This window comes from Blennius ocellaris (assembly GCF_963422515.1).
Source record: "Blennius ocellaris genome assembly, chromosome: 4".
Taxonomy (NCBI): domain Eukaryota; kingdom Metazoa; phylum Chordata; class Actinopteri; order Blenniiformes; family Blenniidae; genus Blennius; species Blennius ocellaris.
In genome coordinates, this window is record NC_137653.1 from 5,495,889 (window position 1) to 5,516,092 (window position 20,204).

Genomic DNA, 20,204 nt, shown 5'->3' on the forward strand with positions numbered 1-20,204 from the left:
AGGCAGTATCGAAGATGGATGGTTTAAGACTTATGGATCTCGACTCAGTTTTTTTTTTTTTTAATGTCTCAAACAATTTTGCCTTACCGAATACCACCCATCCATCCATCCATCTTTTGAACAGCTCCATAAAGTGAAGGGCCTAAAGCGCTGGAGCAGATCATATCGCCAACAATAGATGAAGGCAGGTTATGCCCTGGACAGGTCACCAGTCCATCACACATCATGCACAGAGACATACAATTACACCTATGGGCCATTTTAGAGTCACCAATTAACCTCTCATGCATGCTCTTAGGCTGTGAGAGGATACTGCAATATTATGGGGGACGACGACTCATGACAGAGTCACAGGGTGAAAATGCAAACTTCACACATCAGCTCCAGTCGAGACTTGAACCCACAACCTTCTGAGTTCCTACCAGGCCAGACTGCATATAATCCCACCTCATGCCTTGTTGATTGACATTTGATGCAAATGCTGCCCCATCTGTTGCTTTAAAGAGGAACCAGGAGGAGCAGGTAAACACAAAATGAATGATAATTAATTTTGCGATGGATTGATTGATCAAGTACAGGGGTTGCTTCATGTGTGTGTGATAAAGGCAACAGACTGTATACAGCTCTTTGGAAATCATCTATTTTTTTTTTTTTTTTACAAGGGGAAAAAAATCCATCGGAAATAAAGCGGCTTAATGGGCAGAATTAGAGGGGTCTGAATCCAGGGTAGGATTAAGAAAAATTGTGTGAAATAAAAGAGCGAGTATTAAGGAATGACTGTGCGTCTGTGTGAAGGGCGGGAGGAGAGAGCAGAGAGAGAGAGAGCGGGAAAGAGAGAGAGAGAGAGAGAGAGAGAGAGAGAGAGGAGGCACATTTCCATCCAGACCTCTCCGTTTTTTCCAGAGCTTTTCTCTGCTCCGCGGCTCAGCGCAGCTCCCTATTGTTTAAACTGTGCGGCGGAAGAAAAAAAACCCAAACCCCAACAACCCCACATCCCGCTTGTTGTGCGAGCGCATCCTCTGACTCTTTTTTTTTTATTATAATTTTTTTTTTTTTTTTTTTGATCTGATGCTCGATTTTCGCCGCTCTGAATGCTGCATTCACTGTCAACTTCTCCTATTTCTCCACTTAGACTTGAGCTGCATCATGAATAGTTTGGGGGCACCTTTCAATCGCATACCTCTGGAATGGTGGGGATTACACAGCCGAGACCCGGAGAGCATGTAAACGCAGATGGAGTTTGGGATTTATTGCAAAATAAGGGAAAGATGACGGTCTTCTCATTGTGCTTGCTCTTGTGCGCAGATCTACTGGATTTAGCAGTCGGTAAGTCTGACCCTGTCATGTTATTTATCTATTTTTTCCCCCTGTTAAACGGATCGGGAACCCATGGTCGCCCTCTTTTTTTTTTCTTCTTTTTTTAAAAAAATCCACGTATGACGGTTAACAAACTGTTAATGAGTTGAGGGATGCATATGTGACAGCGGATTATAGGGCTGCGAACTGGCCATTAACAGGACAACCGGATGGAGGCGATCGGTGCCATGCTTTGCCTCGTGCCAACTTTCCCCCTCCGCGCCAACCAAGTCGTGGAGGAGCGGATGGAAATTAAAAAAAAGAACGCATAATGTGTCGGATTCAGCTCACACCTCTCATGTCGATCTTGCTCAGAGGAAATCCGAGAAGAAATGTTACCGGCAGGCCCAGTTATGAATTTAGTCTTAATTCATCTGCATTGACTATTGCGACCAGCACGCATGACAGCACCGACTTCTCTGTGCAACAAACAGCGCACTCTCACCGTCTTGTTTGTCGGGGGGGACTCTTGGCTTTTTTTTTTTTTTTTCCCACACGCCAGACAGCACCTGAGCTCAACAGATATTAAAGTTGTTGGCGTTTGGGATCATACAGAAACGTGAAAGTGCGCGTTTTCTCCACAGCATTGCGCGCAGTGTGCGCGCGCGCGGCGGCGGCACAGCGGTGCCATCAGTGTCGCGTGTTTTTTTTTCTTTCTTTTATTATTTATCCTCCGCTGACGTGTTTGAATATCACAGGATGAAAAACACAATATTGATCAGGGTTTTTTTTTTTTTGCACCACATAAAAGCTAATCCCGGATTTTCATAAATATGTGTGTAGTTTTAGGAATGACTAAGACGCGTCCTATATGCATCTTCTTTCTTGAGGGGGTGGCGAGGGTGTTGGGACTGGGATTTTGCGCTGCAATTTTAAAAGGAAGCCACATTTATTGGAAGATTTGAAACATATAAGGTCCTCCCGGTATAAAATGTCTCCCTGCTCTCTGTTCTGATATTGTTAGTCCTCACCTATGATGTGTGGATTTTTTTTTTTCCAGAGGCATTTTGTTTTGTACAAGATGATATTCATTATTTAAAGCTTGCATAGCTACAAGACTGCATACTAGCATCTGATTTCTTGAGCGAGAAAAGCAGGAGTGTTTGACTCCTCATTCTGCTGGAGTTGCAGGCTCACACTCACTGGACTGGCTGGTGGCAGTGTGGTCTTTGAAGGACTTCAGAGGAGAGTTCACTTCTGGCTACAACATCAGCATGCTGTACAAACTAACCCACGTAACTTCAGCTCTTAGCCCAGGATCTCGTTGTTTTTGTGTTTTTTGGCCTTTGCCCACCCATACAGGAAATCGTTATATCACTTGAGTTTAACACTGTGTTAAATGATAGTATACCTCGGGGGTTGACTTGGTGAGATTATGGTGCTGAACTACCTCCAGGTCTTAGACTGTGCGAGTACATAAGATTATCTCAGCAAACAAACGATACTGATTTGGAAATGTTTATATAACTCTCAGTACCAAACACACACTGTGGGGTTTTTACAAGCAGGTGTTCACCATGTAAACAGCAGTGAAAGGTAGAATTCAACTAAGGAATTAAGTTGCACTGACTTAATGCTCACATGGTTTGGCTTTTATTCCCCTATGTACATATTTAAAAATAAAACATAAGCAAACCGGTCTTTATTTCTTTCATTTAAAAAAAAAAAAAATTAAATATATATCTCAAGGTGCTTCAGTGGTAGCAAACATATTTGCATACAGCGCATGTGTATGTCTATTTGTACATATATGTACACATATACAGTATGTATGCACAGACACACACAAACAAGTCACAGTGTGTCCTCTCATAACAATAACAACCAACATTGAGTACCACATACAGATGTGATATTTTTCAAGCAAGTAAAAATGGATTTGAGGAGGAATGAAGTTGTGACTTGTAATTGGATGGCTGCTGTTGGCTTTTGTCTCAACAAAATCCATTCATAACATTAATAGACCCACAAATTCTACTTTGTCAGTCTTTTTCTTATGCAGTTATTTTTTTTTACAAATCCTAGTAGTATGCCTCAATCAGTCATTTTTTATTCATATTGGACTTTTAGCCCAGTGATATATAACTCAAAGTGTTTCACAGGTGATTAACAAAACCACCCAAAGGAAAAATGCCCACACCTCTATATCTCTATATTTACGTCCCTCTTTACACGTCCACATCCACTCATCTGGATAACTCTATGCTCTCTTCACGGGAAAATAAAGTATAAAGTGCAATAGCATGAAACCTGGAGACTAGTAAAGGATACAGACTGTGAGCTCTTTAAAGCAGAGTGAAAGGTAAAAAAATTATCAGTTGCTATTGGGAGTTGAGTTGTGTTGGCTCATGGTCAGGTTGCTTGAATGTTTTAAGCCTTGTGTTTCAACTAAATTGATGTATAATATGAGTGTATTGGATGATGCTGGTTTGTCATTTTACGACGTGATTTTTTTAATATCAAGCTATCAAACATTATATATTAGGTGTTTTTTTGGGTTTTTTTTTTCCGATTTTCCCTGTGTGTGTCGAGGATGTTTTCCTTTAGGAAGCAAGAACCTCACAACCCATCTCAAAATGTGTATTATTCATTTTTATTATCCATCCCCAACAATTCCTCCTCGCCCCATACAGCGTTTCACTTTCGAGTCGAACTCATTTCATCCTCACAGTTGAAGTCCATGCATCATTGCTGGCTGCCAGATGTGTTCTTGTTTTAGCTTCTTTGGCACAGCTTCCTGCTTAATGCAGATGTGCTTACAAGCTCGTCATAGCTCGAGAAATTGCAATTTCTTCTTCGCTGTTAAACATGTCGTGGAGTCGTTTTTCAGAGCCGCCTACACATCCGGCATCTGTAGGCCCATGTTCCTCTTAGGGTTAATTTTTAACTACATATTTTATGGTTACATATTTATAGCTTGAGAGTATGGAGTGAAGTACGTAAGTGTGCTTCCCCAGACGTGGAATGTAAGAGTACAAAAGAAATCTGTGATCTCCTATATTATGCTTCTGTAGCAGACGCATGTGTTATGCATGTTACCAGCTGTGGGAATGTGGGTATGGTTATGCAACTACGCTGCCTTTTACTAAAGCTAACTTAGACATTTAGAAAAAGTAACACTCAAACTAATAATGTATTTTTTTCCATAGTCAAAAGATGAAAAATATCAAAACATCAAAGCCAAACTGACAGTCTTATTTCCGTTACATCATTGATAATCTGAGTTTTACTTCCCCTCGCTATTTCATGACTCCACACATTTAGGACAAAACTTTGGAGAATTTGGAGACATTGTCCCCTTTTTAAAAAATGACATCCTTATTATTTAGCCAATAGTAGCTTCATTTTGTACAAACTCTCCGGACCAAGCAGTCATTTATGAAAAATATGTTTGCACTGAAATCACTTTTTAATGGACGAGTCTAAGTATGAGCACTAAACTTTACTTTCCCACACAGAATACCGATATGAGTACTTGTTAAATGACACACAGGCTAATTCATACTCCACATGCACACAATATGTGAAGCCTCTGCGTTGTCGCTGTTGCACCTCCAACAGCTTTACAGTTGACAATAGGCATAGGTCGGTGCGTATTATGAACTGTAGACAGACACACACTCCAGCTCGCTGTTAATGAGTGTATCATTCATGCTTTAATCATGTGTAGCATGTAGTATCGCTGTGTGAGCCCAGAGCTTGTGCTCTCGTGCGTACCTGTGGGTGAAGTTGCTGACACAAGACGTCATGTTGTACCCGCTGGGATGTGTCAGGGATCTTTTTCTGAATACTCTCAGCAATCCTGTACTCCATAATACTCCATACTGATTGATACTTTCCTGCAGGATACACCGAGTTAGATTCTGCATCCCCTGCACGTCATCCACTGAAACTTTACACAAAACCATAGACAGATTTCACAAAACTGTCATATTTGTATCTGATGGGTTTATATTCATTTCAGAAATGCGATAATTGAAAAGTTCGACTTTACTCTATTTTTGAACACTTTGATTTCTTTTGGACTTTGTATGTCGTGACGTCAAACTCCCTTTATTTTCAAAACATCTGATCCTGTGTGGTTGCAGGTGGCATGGCAGTGTTAGCATTTGGGTTTTTATTAAATTTAGCATGTTGTTGGTCCTTTGGTGTCTTTTATGAAGGTGAAATTAAGTGAATCAGATTACTTGGTCTCCATGCACAAAGATATAAAAAAATATTGACCTGGATTGGAATCAAACTGAATTAATCATATTTATCAAAATCAGACAACTGCCATAATTTTTTGCTGTTTACAGGAGAACTTGAATGTTCAGATAATGACCACATTTTTAGTCTAGATGTAAACAAACTGATTGTCAGTTGAGATCACCTCCAGAACAAGATGAATGAAGTCGGTGTCAAGGTTAAGGTTCATTTCTAACTGCCATTCATAGCTGCTGATGACCTACTGCCATGTGATGCCATTTATTAAGAAAGAAAAAGTACATGCTGTAGAACAGATGTGGTAAAATGGTTTGATTCATCTTAATGTGGTTCATATGCTGCATACAGCGTCTCCTTCTCCTTCTTTTTTGTCCTGACACAGCTCACCTCCACAATGATTCCCCAAAAAAGATAAAAAAAAAACAAAAAAAAAACTACTCATAGGTTGGCTCAAAGTCATATTAGCGTCCTTATAACAATGCAATTGAAATAAGAACAAACTTGTTTCAAAAAGCATCAGAGATTTCTTTAAGAGATTAAAGAACACAGATAAGTGTTCAGAAAAAATAATTTAAATGATATCAAATTGCTGCTTTTTGAAGTCTGTTTTTTTTTTCTTCTGACATAAGTTGGTTCAACCAGTGTTGTAACTGATTCATATTTTTCAGCTTTTTAGACCAAACTCAAGATGAAGCATTACACAGACAAATGTTGGAAACGTTCTTTTTTAATTTACACTTCACATAAAGCCTTTCTCGAAAGTCAGACTAATGTCCTCCTCGCACTTTGTGAAAACAACTGTATGTCTTATCAATTATGCCTCTTTCCCGAGATGATTACGCGTAACGTTTTGCTGCTTCTTTCAGTTGCAGCTGTAGTGAATAAAGTGAACAGTTTTTTTCTTTTCTCTATGTATAGTGATCGTCTGTCCTCAGCGAAATGCAAATGTAAATAGCTGAACAAAGGTTCAAAGAGCAGAGCAATGCAAGTTGCTCTGATTTTATGCAGATTAGGAAATGGGACACGCTAACTCTGCTGATTTGCCACCGGTCAGATGTGGAAATCCATGGATATTACAGGGATAAGAAGGGGGGCAAAGGTGAAACGGATAGTGGGAATTATAGAAAGTAGAGTTAAAACACAGAGCTTTGAATGTAGTTAACAATGCAGATGCAGAGACAATGTAGAGCTGATGTGTAATGACATGGCTACAGGTGGTCGGCTGTAAAACTGAGCGAGAACTCAACTTATCTTACTTGTCTTGCTTCTTTCCCCCTTAAAAAAAACGCCAAACCATTTGTTGTAACAGCCAAGATGTTACCTTGCCTTATGCCACAGCACTCCAGGTCGTCTTGCAGGCTGTGTGTCACAGCAGTGTGGACAGATTGAACAGGTACTGGATTGCGGTTTTGGTTTCCAGTGAACTTTGATTATCTGCTGCTGATGGCTGGTCTTGACTCACAGGAATAGAGAGAGAGATATAAAGCTGGGAAATGGGTTGTGCATATGCTGCTATCTCACAATCACCAAGCTTTGCATCACTCTGCTGCTCTCAGAAGTTATATAAAATGATTATGTGCAGATTAGAAGCCATTTTTATTGCAACGCTATTGTCTGGTTTGTCATTTTGACTTAAAATAATTATATATACACACTTGTTTGTAACACAGGACCTTTTTTTAATGTGGATTTGCCACAAGTGTGTTTTTTTAATATTAAATGTGCAGTATAAATGGTGGATGCATTTATTGATTCAGTTTATTTCTGGATATATGTTTGATTGTCACAGACCAGCCTGGGCTCAGTGTACAGTACACTGAAATAGGGTGCAATTTAAAATCACACTATCTTTCAGTGGGTATTTGTCTTCAATCTCTATGATGTATTCCACTGATGCCTTCGATGCATCAGTGAGTCCACTTTTCTTCACAAAATGAGGTCTTTGCAGCTTCTGGAAATATACAGCATTAATGGCTGACAGGTGGTCGCTTAATCAAAAAATAAGAACACAACACGCAACACAACCTGCTTACAGTTTACCCCTTACATGTTGCAAGAGTACTTTGGCTCAAATTAGATGATTAATACAATAAAATGGTGTCTGGTTGTAGATGAACGCCTAACTGAAGGTAAAGAAAATCCAGTGACGCAGCAGTCGCTGCCTATACCACATACTGCTACCAATTGTCTCCCTCAGTGATCACCGTCAATTAAAGTATGATTTTTGTTATGTCCACCTTTTAGACCCTGCCTTTTGTATCATGGAATCCCATTAAATGCAATGAAAGAGCAATATTAAAACTTAAAACAGGTTGGTGACCCAGAAATGACAGCCTTTGTTGAAGCTCTTCAGCCAGCTTTGTACGCGTTGACAAGTGTGCTAAAAGCGAAATGGCTTTCACACAAAAATCTCAATGACCTGAAATAATCTTGATGATGTTATGCAGTCGCCACAGGACTTCAGTAAAATTTTGAAGTTTATTGTCCAATTATTAAGTCGATGTACTGCGACCGCTTTATGCCAAAGGTATCTTTAGTGCTTATATTGTGATGTGTGTCAGGGTGGAAAAGAACAGGGAGAGGGGATATAATTCTGGGAAGGATTTGCTTTAATCTAGACTTGATTGGGCCGTAGCTCTGGGAGTACGACACAAAAATAAGCAAGCTGTAGATGACTGTTGGCTTTAGCTCACATCGCCCTTACCTGTGCTCTTGTTAGATCAAGAGGAAATGATTAAAAAAAAACAAACACTATTCAGGAAGTACAGATATCAACAGATTCACTTAATATTAACACATCAACACTAAGCTGTATGAAAATGTAAATATTTACTCACAAAACAGATTTACAATGTTCTCAATTAAATTAAGATAGATTATGGGTGTGATAAATCTGAACCAAAAACAAACAACCCCCCCCCCAAAAAAAAAAAAAAAACCAACAGAAGCTGTTAATTTATCCAGGTCACAACCTGCAAATACAGAAAACAACATACAGTTAAACATACATTAATTGTTTGCCAAATGAACCAAAAACTCTGTCAAATACACAGGCTTCAGACCAGAGCAATCAGGATTTGTGTTATATTTTTTGGTTTCATTTTCTCCAAAACCAAACAAAAAACACTGCAAACTCACAAAGAATAATAGACAAATAAAATACAAAGCAGCCAATTTGTGCACACACATTTAGGTCTGATTTCTAACACTATGCTTCTTCTACCTGCAGCCACATAGTCTGTATTGGCCCTGAGCATCTGTGTCTGTTGTTGAATTTCCTGCAGTACAAAGCTTTCATTCATTTTCTTTTACCATGCTGCGTGCAGCATGTCAGCCTTGGATAACTGGACACTAAACCACCCAGTATAGCATCCCCACATGGCTGACAGGTGGGTCTTATACCTTTATCAGAACCAGTGTTCAGCCCTCAGATTCAGCTGTACTGAACGCTCTCCGACCTTTGTTTTGTTCCTCTAAAGAAACATATTTTCTCACACTTAAATCCAAACACATTTCTATTTTCCACCCACAGGCTTGAACTAACAAACTCATAGGGATTTTCGCTATAGTGTTCAGACATGATGTTCACAATATAGCAGATATTCGATAGAAACTGTAAGAAATCACACAAATCTAGTCTTAGTTTTGCTGTTTATCCTTGTTTTTTAATAGTGGCTTATTACAGGCTTGTATTTCACTAGGTTGAAGCGAATCTCATTTGACACTGGACAACAGGCAGATGTCTCCTCAGATAGATCACCCGAGCACAGGGAGAACATGGAAACTGCTGTGAACCAACGGGTAGAAATTTCTCTCTCTCCCTTAAAACCGAAATTATATTTATTGTAGTGCAAAGCTTCAGATTGTCTGGGGAAGTTGCCATCCCTGAAACATCTGCTGTAAAAACAAGGCGAGATAGATAAAACATTGAAAATGTGTCTTGTTCGAGGTAAGGTTCTGTGTGAACTCGTTTCTGAGAGAAAAGAAAATATCCCATTGCACATCTAACCTCTAATGATGTTAATTAACAAAACATGCCTGAAGTGGCTTTACACTTCACATCTACGCGTGCATTTGGCTTTCTCACCGAGGCAGTGGTGCTTTTGAAACAAACCTTTACGTTTCTTCAGAGCCATCCGCTGGAATAGCACGGCACCTTGGAGATACTCGACAAAAGCCACGAGCCACAGGTGAGGCAATATTAAAATCTCAGAATTGGCAAAGATGGTTGCTGTTTGTTTTTCGCTGTGAAACCATTCCAACCAGACGCTTTGACATTTGGAATCAAGTGAAGTGTGGCCTTTTTCTGTGAAGCCAGCCACTGGAAATCCATTATCATATCTTATTTACACCGAGCATCTTCAGCTATGGGGTTTGCATTCAAGATGACTTGTTGCGTGGTATTCTCGGACCCCAGGGGTGGACCTGAGGGCGTGCGTCTTCCACAATGCAAATAATGCAACAGAGTCTGTAACCGTCGTGACAAATCTGTCCTCCCCCACTGCCACCACAACAGCCCCCGGCAAGGAAAGGAAGAGGGAGAATAAAGGAAGATGTCCTGCAAAATAACGAACCCTTTGTGACTAAAATATTTTTCTGGTTTCCAGAAGTGGTGTTCCACATGATCAAATGGTATAGCCTCTGATTATGAAAGACAACGAAAGGTTCGGGGTCAGAAGTTCAAGCAGCACTGGAACTTTCTCTGCAACCCTCATGGACCTTTATATGCAGATGCAGGCAGACTTGTTGATGTCTTTGGCTTGCGTAGGAGTTCGGAGCAACTTGCATTCCCTCAGCAGCTGCTGGTTTGCAAAGATACACACACAAAAAAAAAAAGTTGAGATGCTTCCCTCTAGAATGGTCTCCCACATCAGCTACTCATAGAAAATCACGACATTCCTGGTTTTGATTTAAAGTGAGTGATATTGTCTGCCCTCTTCACATCAAATTGCATTTCATTGTGAGATACTTTTCTTTTTCTTCTTCTAAAATTAGCAGTCGGCATCACCGGGCATTTCTTGACGGGATTTATCAGCAGGTTTCACTGTAGTCTCTCCTCACTGTTTCCTACATGCAAATGTGGATTATGCGATTTTGCTTATCGTGTTCAAACATGGTTGCTGAGCAATAACAATTGCTCTGCCATTGCGTCTTCACATTAGCCTACTTATTAAAGATGACGAGGACTGCCTTCTGTATGATACATGACACTTATCTCTGCATCCACGGTTCACTACAAGGGGGCTTAGGCTTCCAGGAGTAATGCTGTGCACGGATGACTTTTCATCAATTGTCATTCTGATTCTTTGCAGTTTTTTTTTACACAGACACATATATATATATAGAATGACCTGACAAAAGTGGAATCACTCAGAGCCACTTTGTTCTCTGTTAAGCTTGCATGTTACATTATGTATAACGTATGTTCTAGTATGACAGTGAAGGATCAAAAGTGCGAAGGACTTGTGTTTCATATAAGTTTCACCATTCTTAGATAAAACAAGATGTACGAGAACAGTAGCTTAAAGAGCGAAGCACTAATTAAGGTCATGGGGTTAAATATGTGTTTTCAAAGCAGTTGTGTTCACAAAGTCAAATTCAGTAAAGATTTATTTCCTCTACATGTTATACATAATTATACTCGGTGCTTATGTGTATTGTATTGTGGCTAATTCCCATTATTGCTGTTAATGGTAATAATATGTTTAAGCCTCTGTATTTTGTACATCCACTCTTGAGGATTGCTTTATTCCTAAACGTGATTAACAATGATTTCACCTAAGAGAAACATCCTGTTCTTCTACTCATAACTTCAAGCTATTTAATGCTTCCATATACGCACATTATGTAGGACCACTACATATCCCAAATCGCCGCTTTGCTTTGTCAGTTACAATTCTTTTTTTCACATGTCGAGAGCTATTCAAAGCCATCTCTGAGACGTTGAATGCAGCATCACAGAGGTTTCATGAAAAGTCCAGATTAAAAGGGAAGAGATGGCAGAGGAAGTAAAAAAAAAAAAAAAACAACCCTCTAATCTGCACACTGACGTCACCAGGATGGGCTGAATCTGTGCAGATGGGAGTAAGGAAGGATTGTGTGGGCTACGTATCTTATGACAACAGATTATTAACTTTCATGCATGCTGACCTCCTCCATATGAGTCGCAGAGAGACTTTTTTTCTTTCCTCTCCACCCCTCAGGGTTGGCCGCCGAGATTTTCTATCGTGACTGAAAAAAAGAATCATGAAGACGTCAGTCTGGAGTCACAGGAGCAGGTATTAGTGAAGTTCCACCGGCAGCCAGTCTATGATACGACGAGCCTCCGTGTTCATCCTATAACATCTGTCATTTATGATAACATTTATCAGCAAACCTTTTGATCCGCTGCAGAACTTGTCATGCAAGTTCAGGGAATTAATCTCCCCAACACGTGACATGAATTATACAATAACAGAGAAGGAATTATTTCCTGCTTCAGACTTTATTTCATGGCCCTGTTTTTTTTTATTTGGTTTTTTTAAAACAAGAAGCTTAATATTGCTTTGTCTCTTATGGTGGTTACACTGGACATTTTTCATCGTACTACTTCATTCTGATTTTTTTTTTTATATGAAGGCAGGAGGACTGTGATGATCTAATTTATTCCTGTCCAATAACGCTGTCAGTGTTAGTTTGACTCCAGACGAAATCTGGCTTAGACCTTCTATTTGTTAAGTTGCTGCCACAATCAAATGTTCCCAGGAAAGTGGAACAAAATATTGTCTTCGAGCAGCTGTAATGACTCTCTGTTCGTCGCTTGCAGAGATGTCTTGGAAGAATTAGCTTGTGACATAGCAAGATATAAAGCAGGGTCATTGACTGAGCCGGTTTCTTTGTGGTTGTGATCTCTTGAGGCCTGCAGGGATGGAGTTTCAAGAGGCTTACGTTTGAAAACGTAGGTGCTGAACCTTTCTGCTGCTATTGTTCCATGGAGCACTTATCAAGCAAGGTTGGTCTTACTTGGAGCCATCCGCTGAAAGTTACTGGAGATGCTCGTCCCTCAATATCTTTAAATAACATGTCTAAGCTGAAAGAAAATAATGTTTGAGATGTTGAGAAGCTGTTTATCAAACCTTCATCATGTTTACTACTACTAGTATTCAGCTTTTGTTGCATTTTTTCCATTTCTGAAGATTTTACATCATATTTCCTTGTACATATAACATAGACCATAGTCTTCTGGAGTTCTCCGTCTGTAGTCAGAGAAAGAGAATCCGCATGGAGCTGGAAATGTAGATATTGACTATCAAGGCTGAATATTTTTCTGAACCATTACAATAGATAAATATATATATTTTTTGAGTTCTTAAATGGTTAAGGTTAGATTTGATTGGTGTTTTGCTGAATATCCAGAAAGAATTCATGTAAAAATGTAGTTTGTTCTTCATCTTAAGCATCAGAACATGCTTTTTTCAGAAGTTGCTATAGTTCTGATATTCTCCTTTTTTCAGATGGGGGTGTTTCTTTTTAGTTTCAAGGTGATTACTTATTTGACAAACATACAATACTCTGTAAGACCAACAAAAGCTATGCGTCTCTTTCTCTGGCTTCGGATCATTGTTTGGACTTACTTGTGCTCATTTTGCTCTGTAGACCACATTAAAGCCTGGCACACACTACAGGATTTTCAAAATCTTCACCGATCAAGAGACCACACACTTGAAGACAAAAGACAGATTGCACAAGGTCTTCCTATTCTGTTCGGATAGTGTATGTTGTGACTACGGAGTTCACCACACACTAACCGATCCTTCAGCAGAGTATCAGGCTCTGCACCATAGACCTCTATATATGTAGGTCTATGTTCTTCACCCTCAATATTCCAAATCTTGCATAATCGAATTTATGGAAGGCACATCAACTCTGCAGTCACGGTGATTAATTAATATTCCAATGCAAAATGCATTCACACCGGGGAAACAGCCTCAAAACAAATTGATGAAAATTATGAAGTTAAAGAAGAGCAGTGAGGAATAATAAAGTGAAACTGAGTGATCACTGTGCCGTGCAGGTCTGCTTATATTGTCCAATGAATTAAAATTGTACAAAACCGGTACATGTGACGTCACACTGTGCTCCTTGGCTCCTCTTAGAGGTAGAACATGCGCAGTTGATATATTGTGTTACAGAATTTCTCATCGGAAATATTGAACATGTTCATTATTGCTGATCTCTTCCGAGACCTCCCAAGCAGATCGGACCCAACAAAATCGCTCTCAACACTCCCCACACCACAGGAAAATCAGAACCGATTTTTTTTGCAGACATCCAACAATCGGATCCGTGCTTGATTATATCGGGTTTATATATATATATATATATATATATATATATATATATATATATATATATATCGTTTGAGTTCCCCTTTTGCCAAAAGTTGGTGTCATGATTACCAATATCTCCTCTTAGTGAAAATACTTATTATATTATCCCTCTACAAGCATGTTTTTTCTCTCTTTTGTTTCCTCCCACAACCCAAAAATATGCACGTTGTGACTGTATGGAGATATCAGTTGTTTGTGAGGGTGTGTATGTGATCGTCTGCCTCTCTCTCTCTGTGCCAAATCGCATTGTGTGATGGGAAATTAGAGGAATGGATGAAAAGATAGATGTCACCTCTGTTTTCTGTTTGGATCAGGAAAAATAAAACATGTTTCGTCAAACATATTTCCTCCACTATCGGGTTTCTTGCTGCCTTCGATTTCATTAGATTGGTTGTCATGAAGCACAAGACATGTTTTGTATTGCTAAGGGTAATAATAGTGAGATTCCTAATATTTCTACAACAGTTGATATATTGTGTTATATTACTATTATCATGTAGATGAGCATACTTTATTTAGGTTATGGCTGGGAAAAGTTTTTTGTCGTAGCAGAATTATATAAAGGGGATTTATGTTTTGCTTTGGGTTTTTTTTCAGAAGTTGCACTGTTTCTGTCCTGTGGGTAAAAGTTACCCATTACATAATTTTGTATTCCTTGTGCAGTTTATACTTAAACAATGAATGGCCAAGCCCAACAGGCTCAAAAACTAATTTATCTCGTGTGTTATTAGACATCTCATTACATCAAGATCCTAAGTATCCAGACTGTAATGAAAGTGATGAATATCAGGTGGGAATAGGGAAAATGGAAAGCCTGCGCAGGGTCTTTGGCTGTGATGCGACGGAGTGAAGTCAGCCCTCAGCCATGGATCAAGTTTGTGCTAAAACACCCCCACTGGATTGTACTTAATCAAACTTAGAGAGCGGCATTGGGGAAGTGATGGCAAAAGGAAAAGGGAGTAGGTGGAAAACGGCCTGGAGAGCCGTGCACTTTAAGTGTGAAATAAGGAGATTGACAGACAAGAAATCTCTTCTTGAGCTTTTGTCTGGGAGTTTAAGCTAACTCTTGAGTCAAGGGTGTTGATAACAAAAAGGAAGTGGTGATCCTCATGTTATCTGCAATGTGGATTCCCTAAAACACGCCTCAGTGTGATGTCCCAAATTGATCCACATCATGAGGACTTCTGTGTATTAGGCAGTATATCCACTTTAAAGAGTGATTCCTCCTTGGGTGGACAGCAATGTGAACTGCAGTGAAACAAATGATCATATCCTGTTAACACAAGACAAGGTAATCTTCAGTAGACTATGGTTGAACATGCTTATTTCCATCTATTTTGTAGATTTTTGGCAAAAATTGCAGATAATGACTAGGGATTTTTTTTAGGAGGTCTTTTTCTCTTTAGTGAGGAAAGAAAATGAGCAACCTGTACTTTCCTCCCAGGACACTCAAAACATTCTGAGAAACTGTGTGGACTTACTTTAGCTTTTTACCCAAGTTATTTAAGAAAATAATGACTAGATATTAAATTCAACCACGCAGCGCCTCAATAGTGTGGGATTTAGATTACGAATGAAGAAAATTATTTTGAATATCACCTGCTCTGATGGTGAACGTGCTTTGAAACCTAAAATGATAATATTTATGTTCATTTAATGGAATTTCTCCCAGCTTTTTTATTTATTAATTTTTTTAAATAGCTATTATGCCATATTTATTTCTAAACCTGAGAATAACAATACAAAGAAGGACAATTTGTGTGGAATTGTGTTTATCCATGTATAAAAAGGGGTGAAAAGTACCAAAAATGTATGTGACCCCACCAATTTACCATGAAATAACTGAGAATACCACAATGCTATACTTCCTGTAGATATTTACATATTTACTTTATAAGTAAGGACATTTCTTCAGATTAATAAAGCAATTCTACTCTATTCTATAATATACACCCACTGCAGTTTGCCTGGTCACTGTTGTCTAACCTGTAGCATTTGAAACAGTATTTTTTTTACTTAACCCATTTAATATTTAATAATATATTAGATACATTTCTTTTTTATATTTTTTTCCAAATCCATAAAACAAATGTAGGAGTGGTAGAGTAGGTTTGACATACCAAAAAGTGAGAAAAAAACAACCATTAACAAATCGAAACAGCAGAATAACCGCAGTTCAGGTAGGCAACAATGAACAGAGACAATGCATAGATAATTATGTTATCTTTTGTGTGCAGGCACACGTTTAATTTAAAGAATTACCTGTTTGAATGTTAAATGACTAATATTGACTTTTTTTTTTTCTGTTTTCCCTCTAAAACTATGTGTCAAATTGACTCTATGTATTTATTACCATCAGGATTGCAGTCGACTGAATGCTAATGGAAATCCTGGTGTGTAGCCACAGAGGTGGCTTCAGAAGGTTGCAGGTTTGATCCCCCTGTGTTTTTGAGCAAGACACTGAACTGAATGGATTGAGCACAGTCACCTCAATTGGTGTGTGAGTGTGTGCATATGATTAACCACGGAAAGGGCTTTGGGGACTCCTCAAGCGTTGGAAAAGCTCAACATAAGTGAAATCCATTAACCATTTCCCATTAAATTCAAGAAGAAACGTTCATGTCAAATGATCACCAGTGGAGGAAACGACATAGTTCATGTGGGATAAAAATATTTGTGGAGAAGGCTGTGAGGGTTTTGTTAGGAATAATACCACCGCAATTAAATGTATATATCAGAAATATCCACCCAGTAGTTTTAAAGGGAGGGGCACAGCCTAATCAGATGCAACAAGGAGCATGTTTTCATGTATTATTATTTTTATATACATTGGAGCCTCACTTTTCTAAGTATGAGGAAATTGTTTGATTTTGTTTTTGCAAGTGGAGGAAGTGTTCACTCATGTCAAAATATTTTTCCAATATTCAGTCATACTCCACGTTGGATTGTAGTTTTTCCTATATGTCTTAAATGTTAGTTTGGCACCTGTTTGGCAAAAGCAGCCGCAAAGTTGAGCTGAATTGCTTTCCTGTCATTTCAGCAGTTTGATTTACGCACCCACTCAGCTGCTCAGTTTCCTCATGTGGCTGCCTCTTCCAAGGGGAGCTGAATGTAAGAGAAAGCTCACATTAGTCCTCGTCACAGCTGACTGAACATTAGGCTACATTCTGCAGGATAGTGAGACCTCCATCATGTCACTGCAACACTCTGGGATAGAAATGCCAGTTTCAGAATGCAGTCAAATTGCAGATTCAATAGAGTGTATTATCAGTTTTGTTTGCTACTTTATCTAATCCCATTTTCCATGCACGCCCCATAAATATGTATGCCTGGCCTCGATTTTTGCAGGAAAAAAAATGAGGAAAATATCATTCCGCTTTGACTGGATTGAAATTCAATGGAATGTCCTTGTTATCAGATGTTAGACATCTGATGCCACAAACAACAAAACAGATGTTATACAATTAAAAGTAGCCCAGTGTTAGATTTTAATTTCATTATTTCACAACACAGCAGAACTGTGTATGTCATGCGGCTGAGCAGGAAGCACTTACAGATTATCTTTTTTTTTTGGGGGGGGGGGTAAATGGCAGACCAAATGTCAGTGCTTTCGATTCCCAAATTAACACATTCATCACAGCTGAGATAAATGTGAAAAAGAATTGCCACGAGGAGTTTTTATAAATCATCTCCTTATGGTATGATGGATTGTACGAGATTGGGAGATGACTATTTACTCTTCTTTCTAGAACTAAAGTGTATTGTGAAGTAGACATCTGTCACCCTCAAGGGGCAGCCTGGCAATACCCCCCCCCCCACCTCTGTTTTCACCCATCTCCCCCTGATAGGGCCCCACTCAGTGATCAGTGTACAGGAAAATAATCTCAGAATGAGAACTAAAATGAAGATCATGGCAGTTGTTGGGTCGTGCTAGTCATAACTCCCATTCCTTAATCACTCCATCTGAGGCTGCACAGCCGTTAATATTAATCCCATTGTTTAAGCTCCACCCACGAGGAAAAGGCATCAGCTGACGAAAGGATTAAAGTAAATAGAGCAAGAAAAAGATCCGTCTTTAGCAACACATTTGTTGTTGTTTACGATCTGATGCGCATTGGATGGAAAATTGAAATCACCCCTGCTGGTATTGATAAGCCCACCGGAGATTTCAGCAACACCTGCTCTGCCTATATCCACTTTCCTCCACTATTATACTGTTTAAAGTCTTCGTTTAGTCGGGAAACCACAGCTTTATGACAAAAGCTGCTGTAAAACGCGGCCCTGGAAAATTACTCACTGTATTCGTGTAAACAGCTATTGAGCAAAGAAGCTCGAGAAGCACCACCAAAGTACTCAACATTTAGATTGCTTGGGCAGGACATGCAACATTTTTTTTTGGGGGGGAATTGGCATATCGTTCATACATATAAAACCAACAATCATCCGGCCAGATTGAAGCTATGGCATTTTTCAGCTGAAGATTTTATCCATGTGACGCTAATTAACAGTTTGTTTACAAAATGTCTGAATGCACAGCAACTTACAGATACATTTTACTTATGCGCATGTTTTTAACACTTTTAATGAGTTGTTTTTTTCTTTCTTTCAAGGAAAAACTAAATTAAGCAAACATCATTGGCTGCACTTCATTTTTTGAATTGATGTCACTTCCGAACAATCTGGAAACCTAAAGCCTCACACAACAGGCACTGCGTTCAGGATTTACTCAGTGGGTGACTATGCTTGCTTCTTTATAGCACTTGAAGAACTTCAAAGTTTCATCCAGAAACTGCATTGTGGCAGTACATTAATGTATTAACTTCAGTGGTTTCCATAAGAGGGGGGAATGAAGAGTAGTGGCTGATAGGGACTGAAGGTACATTTGCATGCAGACGTATTTATAAACACCACATAAGATAATTATACTATGGCAGTTGTTTTGTGGGTATATAGATATTTTTATGTACAGTTTGATGCTATTCGAGGGGCATCCTTTGGATTCAGATGCTGTCATAGCAGTTTCTCGAAAGTGTCTATCACCATCCCAACATATCCTGTTTATTAGATGACATTACCATCTTCCCACTCCTGATGGATACTGATATGTTTAGTATGCTCATGTCGCCTTGCACTAAACTTGATATTTAAAAACCAGATCAGCACAATATAATATTGCAACAGAAGGTAAGGCGGTGTGAGCGTGGGACAGAAAAAGAGAGGGATAAGAGGTTGACAGTGACAGGATTACAACATGTGACCAAAGCGTCCATTCACAGCCCAGTAAAGAAGGTCAAATCCTACAGTAGATTAAAAACTGAGAGGTTGTCAAGGACATAAGTGATGAGATGAAAAAATAAATGGGTGTAATTATGAAGAGAGTAGTGACTGCTGCGACTTCATTCTGGCCATCCCATGTTTTAACGAAAGGAAGAGAGCATTGCGAGTTTCTTTATAATGTGATGAGTCTCATTTGAACGGTCACCGGCAAGTGCAATGTGATTTCACACCAACGTTAATGAGGGATTTTTCTGTTTGTGACTGCCGAAAGCCTTGTGGAATATTATTTTCTGATAGTATGCAATGTGAAAAAAGCATAATATGCAATATATGTATGAGCACCACAGATTCAGCAAAACAAGAAAAATAAATACAAGAATAACTGCAGAGCTTTTATGAGGAGCATTAGTTTTGGCCGAGAGGTTATAGAAGCTGACTTTTGACCAGGAGTTCACAGGTTCAAATCCCACAGCTGACGTGTCACTACTGTAGGTCCCTGAGCAAGACCCCTTGACCCCCATTGGCTCTCTGGAGCACCGTAATGCGGCTGCGTCTCCACTTCCTAGAAATGCAGAGAAATAACAGGTTTTTCCCCAAGAGGATTATGACTAGTTTTCAAGTCTTTGTGTTTCGCACTTTAAATTAGTTTGTTCAATAGGAAGAAGAAAATACCTCAAATGCTCATCAAAACATGGTCTCAAAACATTTTTTATTTTTAGAGTATGTTTTTATTGTTATTGGCGAACCATTCATTTTGGAGAACGTATTCATGAATAAATCCAAAGCACACCAAACTGGAACACCAGGGCAGGATGACATGACACACAAAACCCTCGTCACTCAAGGTTGCCAACTTCCAAATATTAAACTTAACTCGATCAACTAACCAACTACACGAACTAAGCAACAAAAGCACAAGACAACACAATCATTGCCAACATTAACAAGCCTGATATGACCCCTATTAAGCCCATAATGCATTTCAGTGATCAGCTC

General features: G+C 39.1%; 1 protein-coding gene across 2 annotated transcripts in view; it reads left to right on the plus strand.

Moving 5' to 3' along the window:
• Positions 1–1,187: 1,187 nt before the first annotated feature.
• The window catches only part of igsf21a (immunoglobin superfamily, member 21a), a gene marked incomplete at both ends in the record, with an annotated part of 186,120 nt that continues 167,103 nt past the window's right edge, over positions 1,188–20,204 (plus strand). For both annotated transcript variants that reach the window (XM_080494498.1, XM_080494499.1), the window contains one exon: positions 1,188–1,326. In XM_080494498.1, the coding sequence (XP_080350624.1) occupies positions 1,188–1,326 (139 nt within the window). The remainder of the gene's footprint in view (positions 1,327–20,204) is intronic.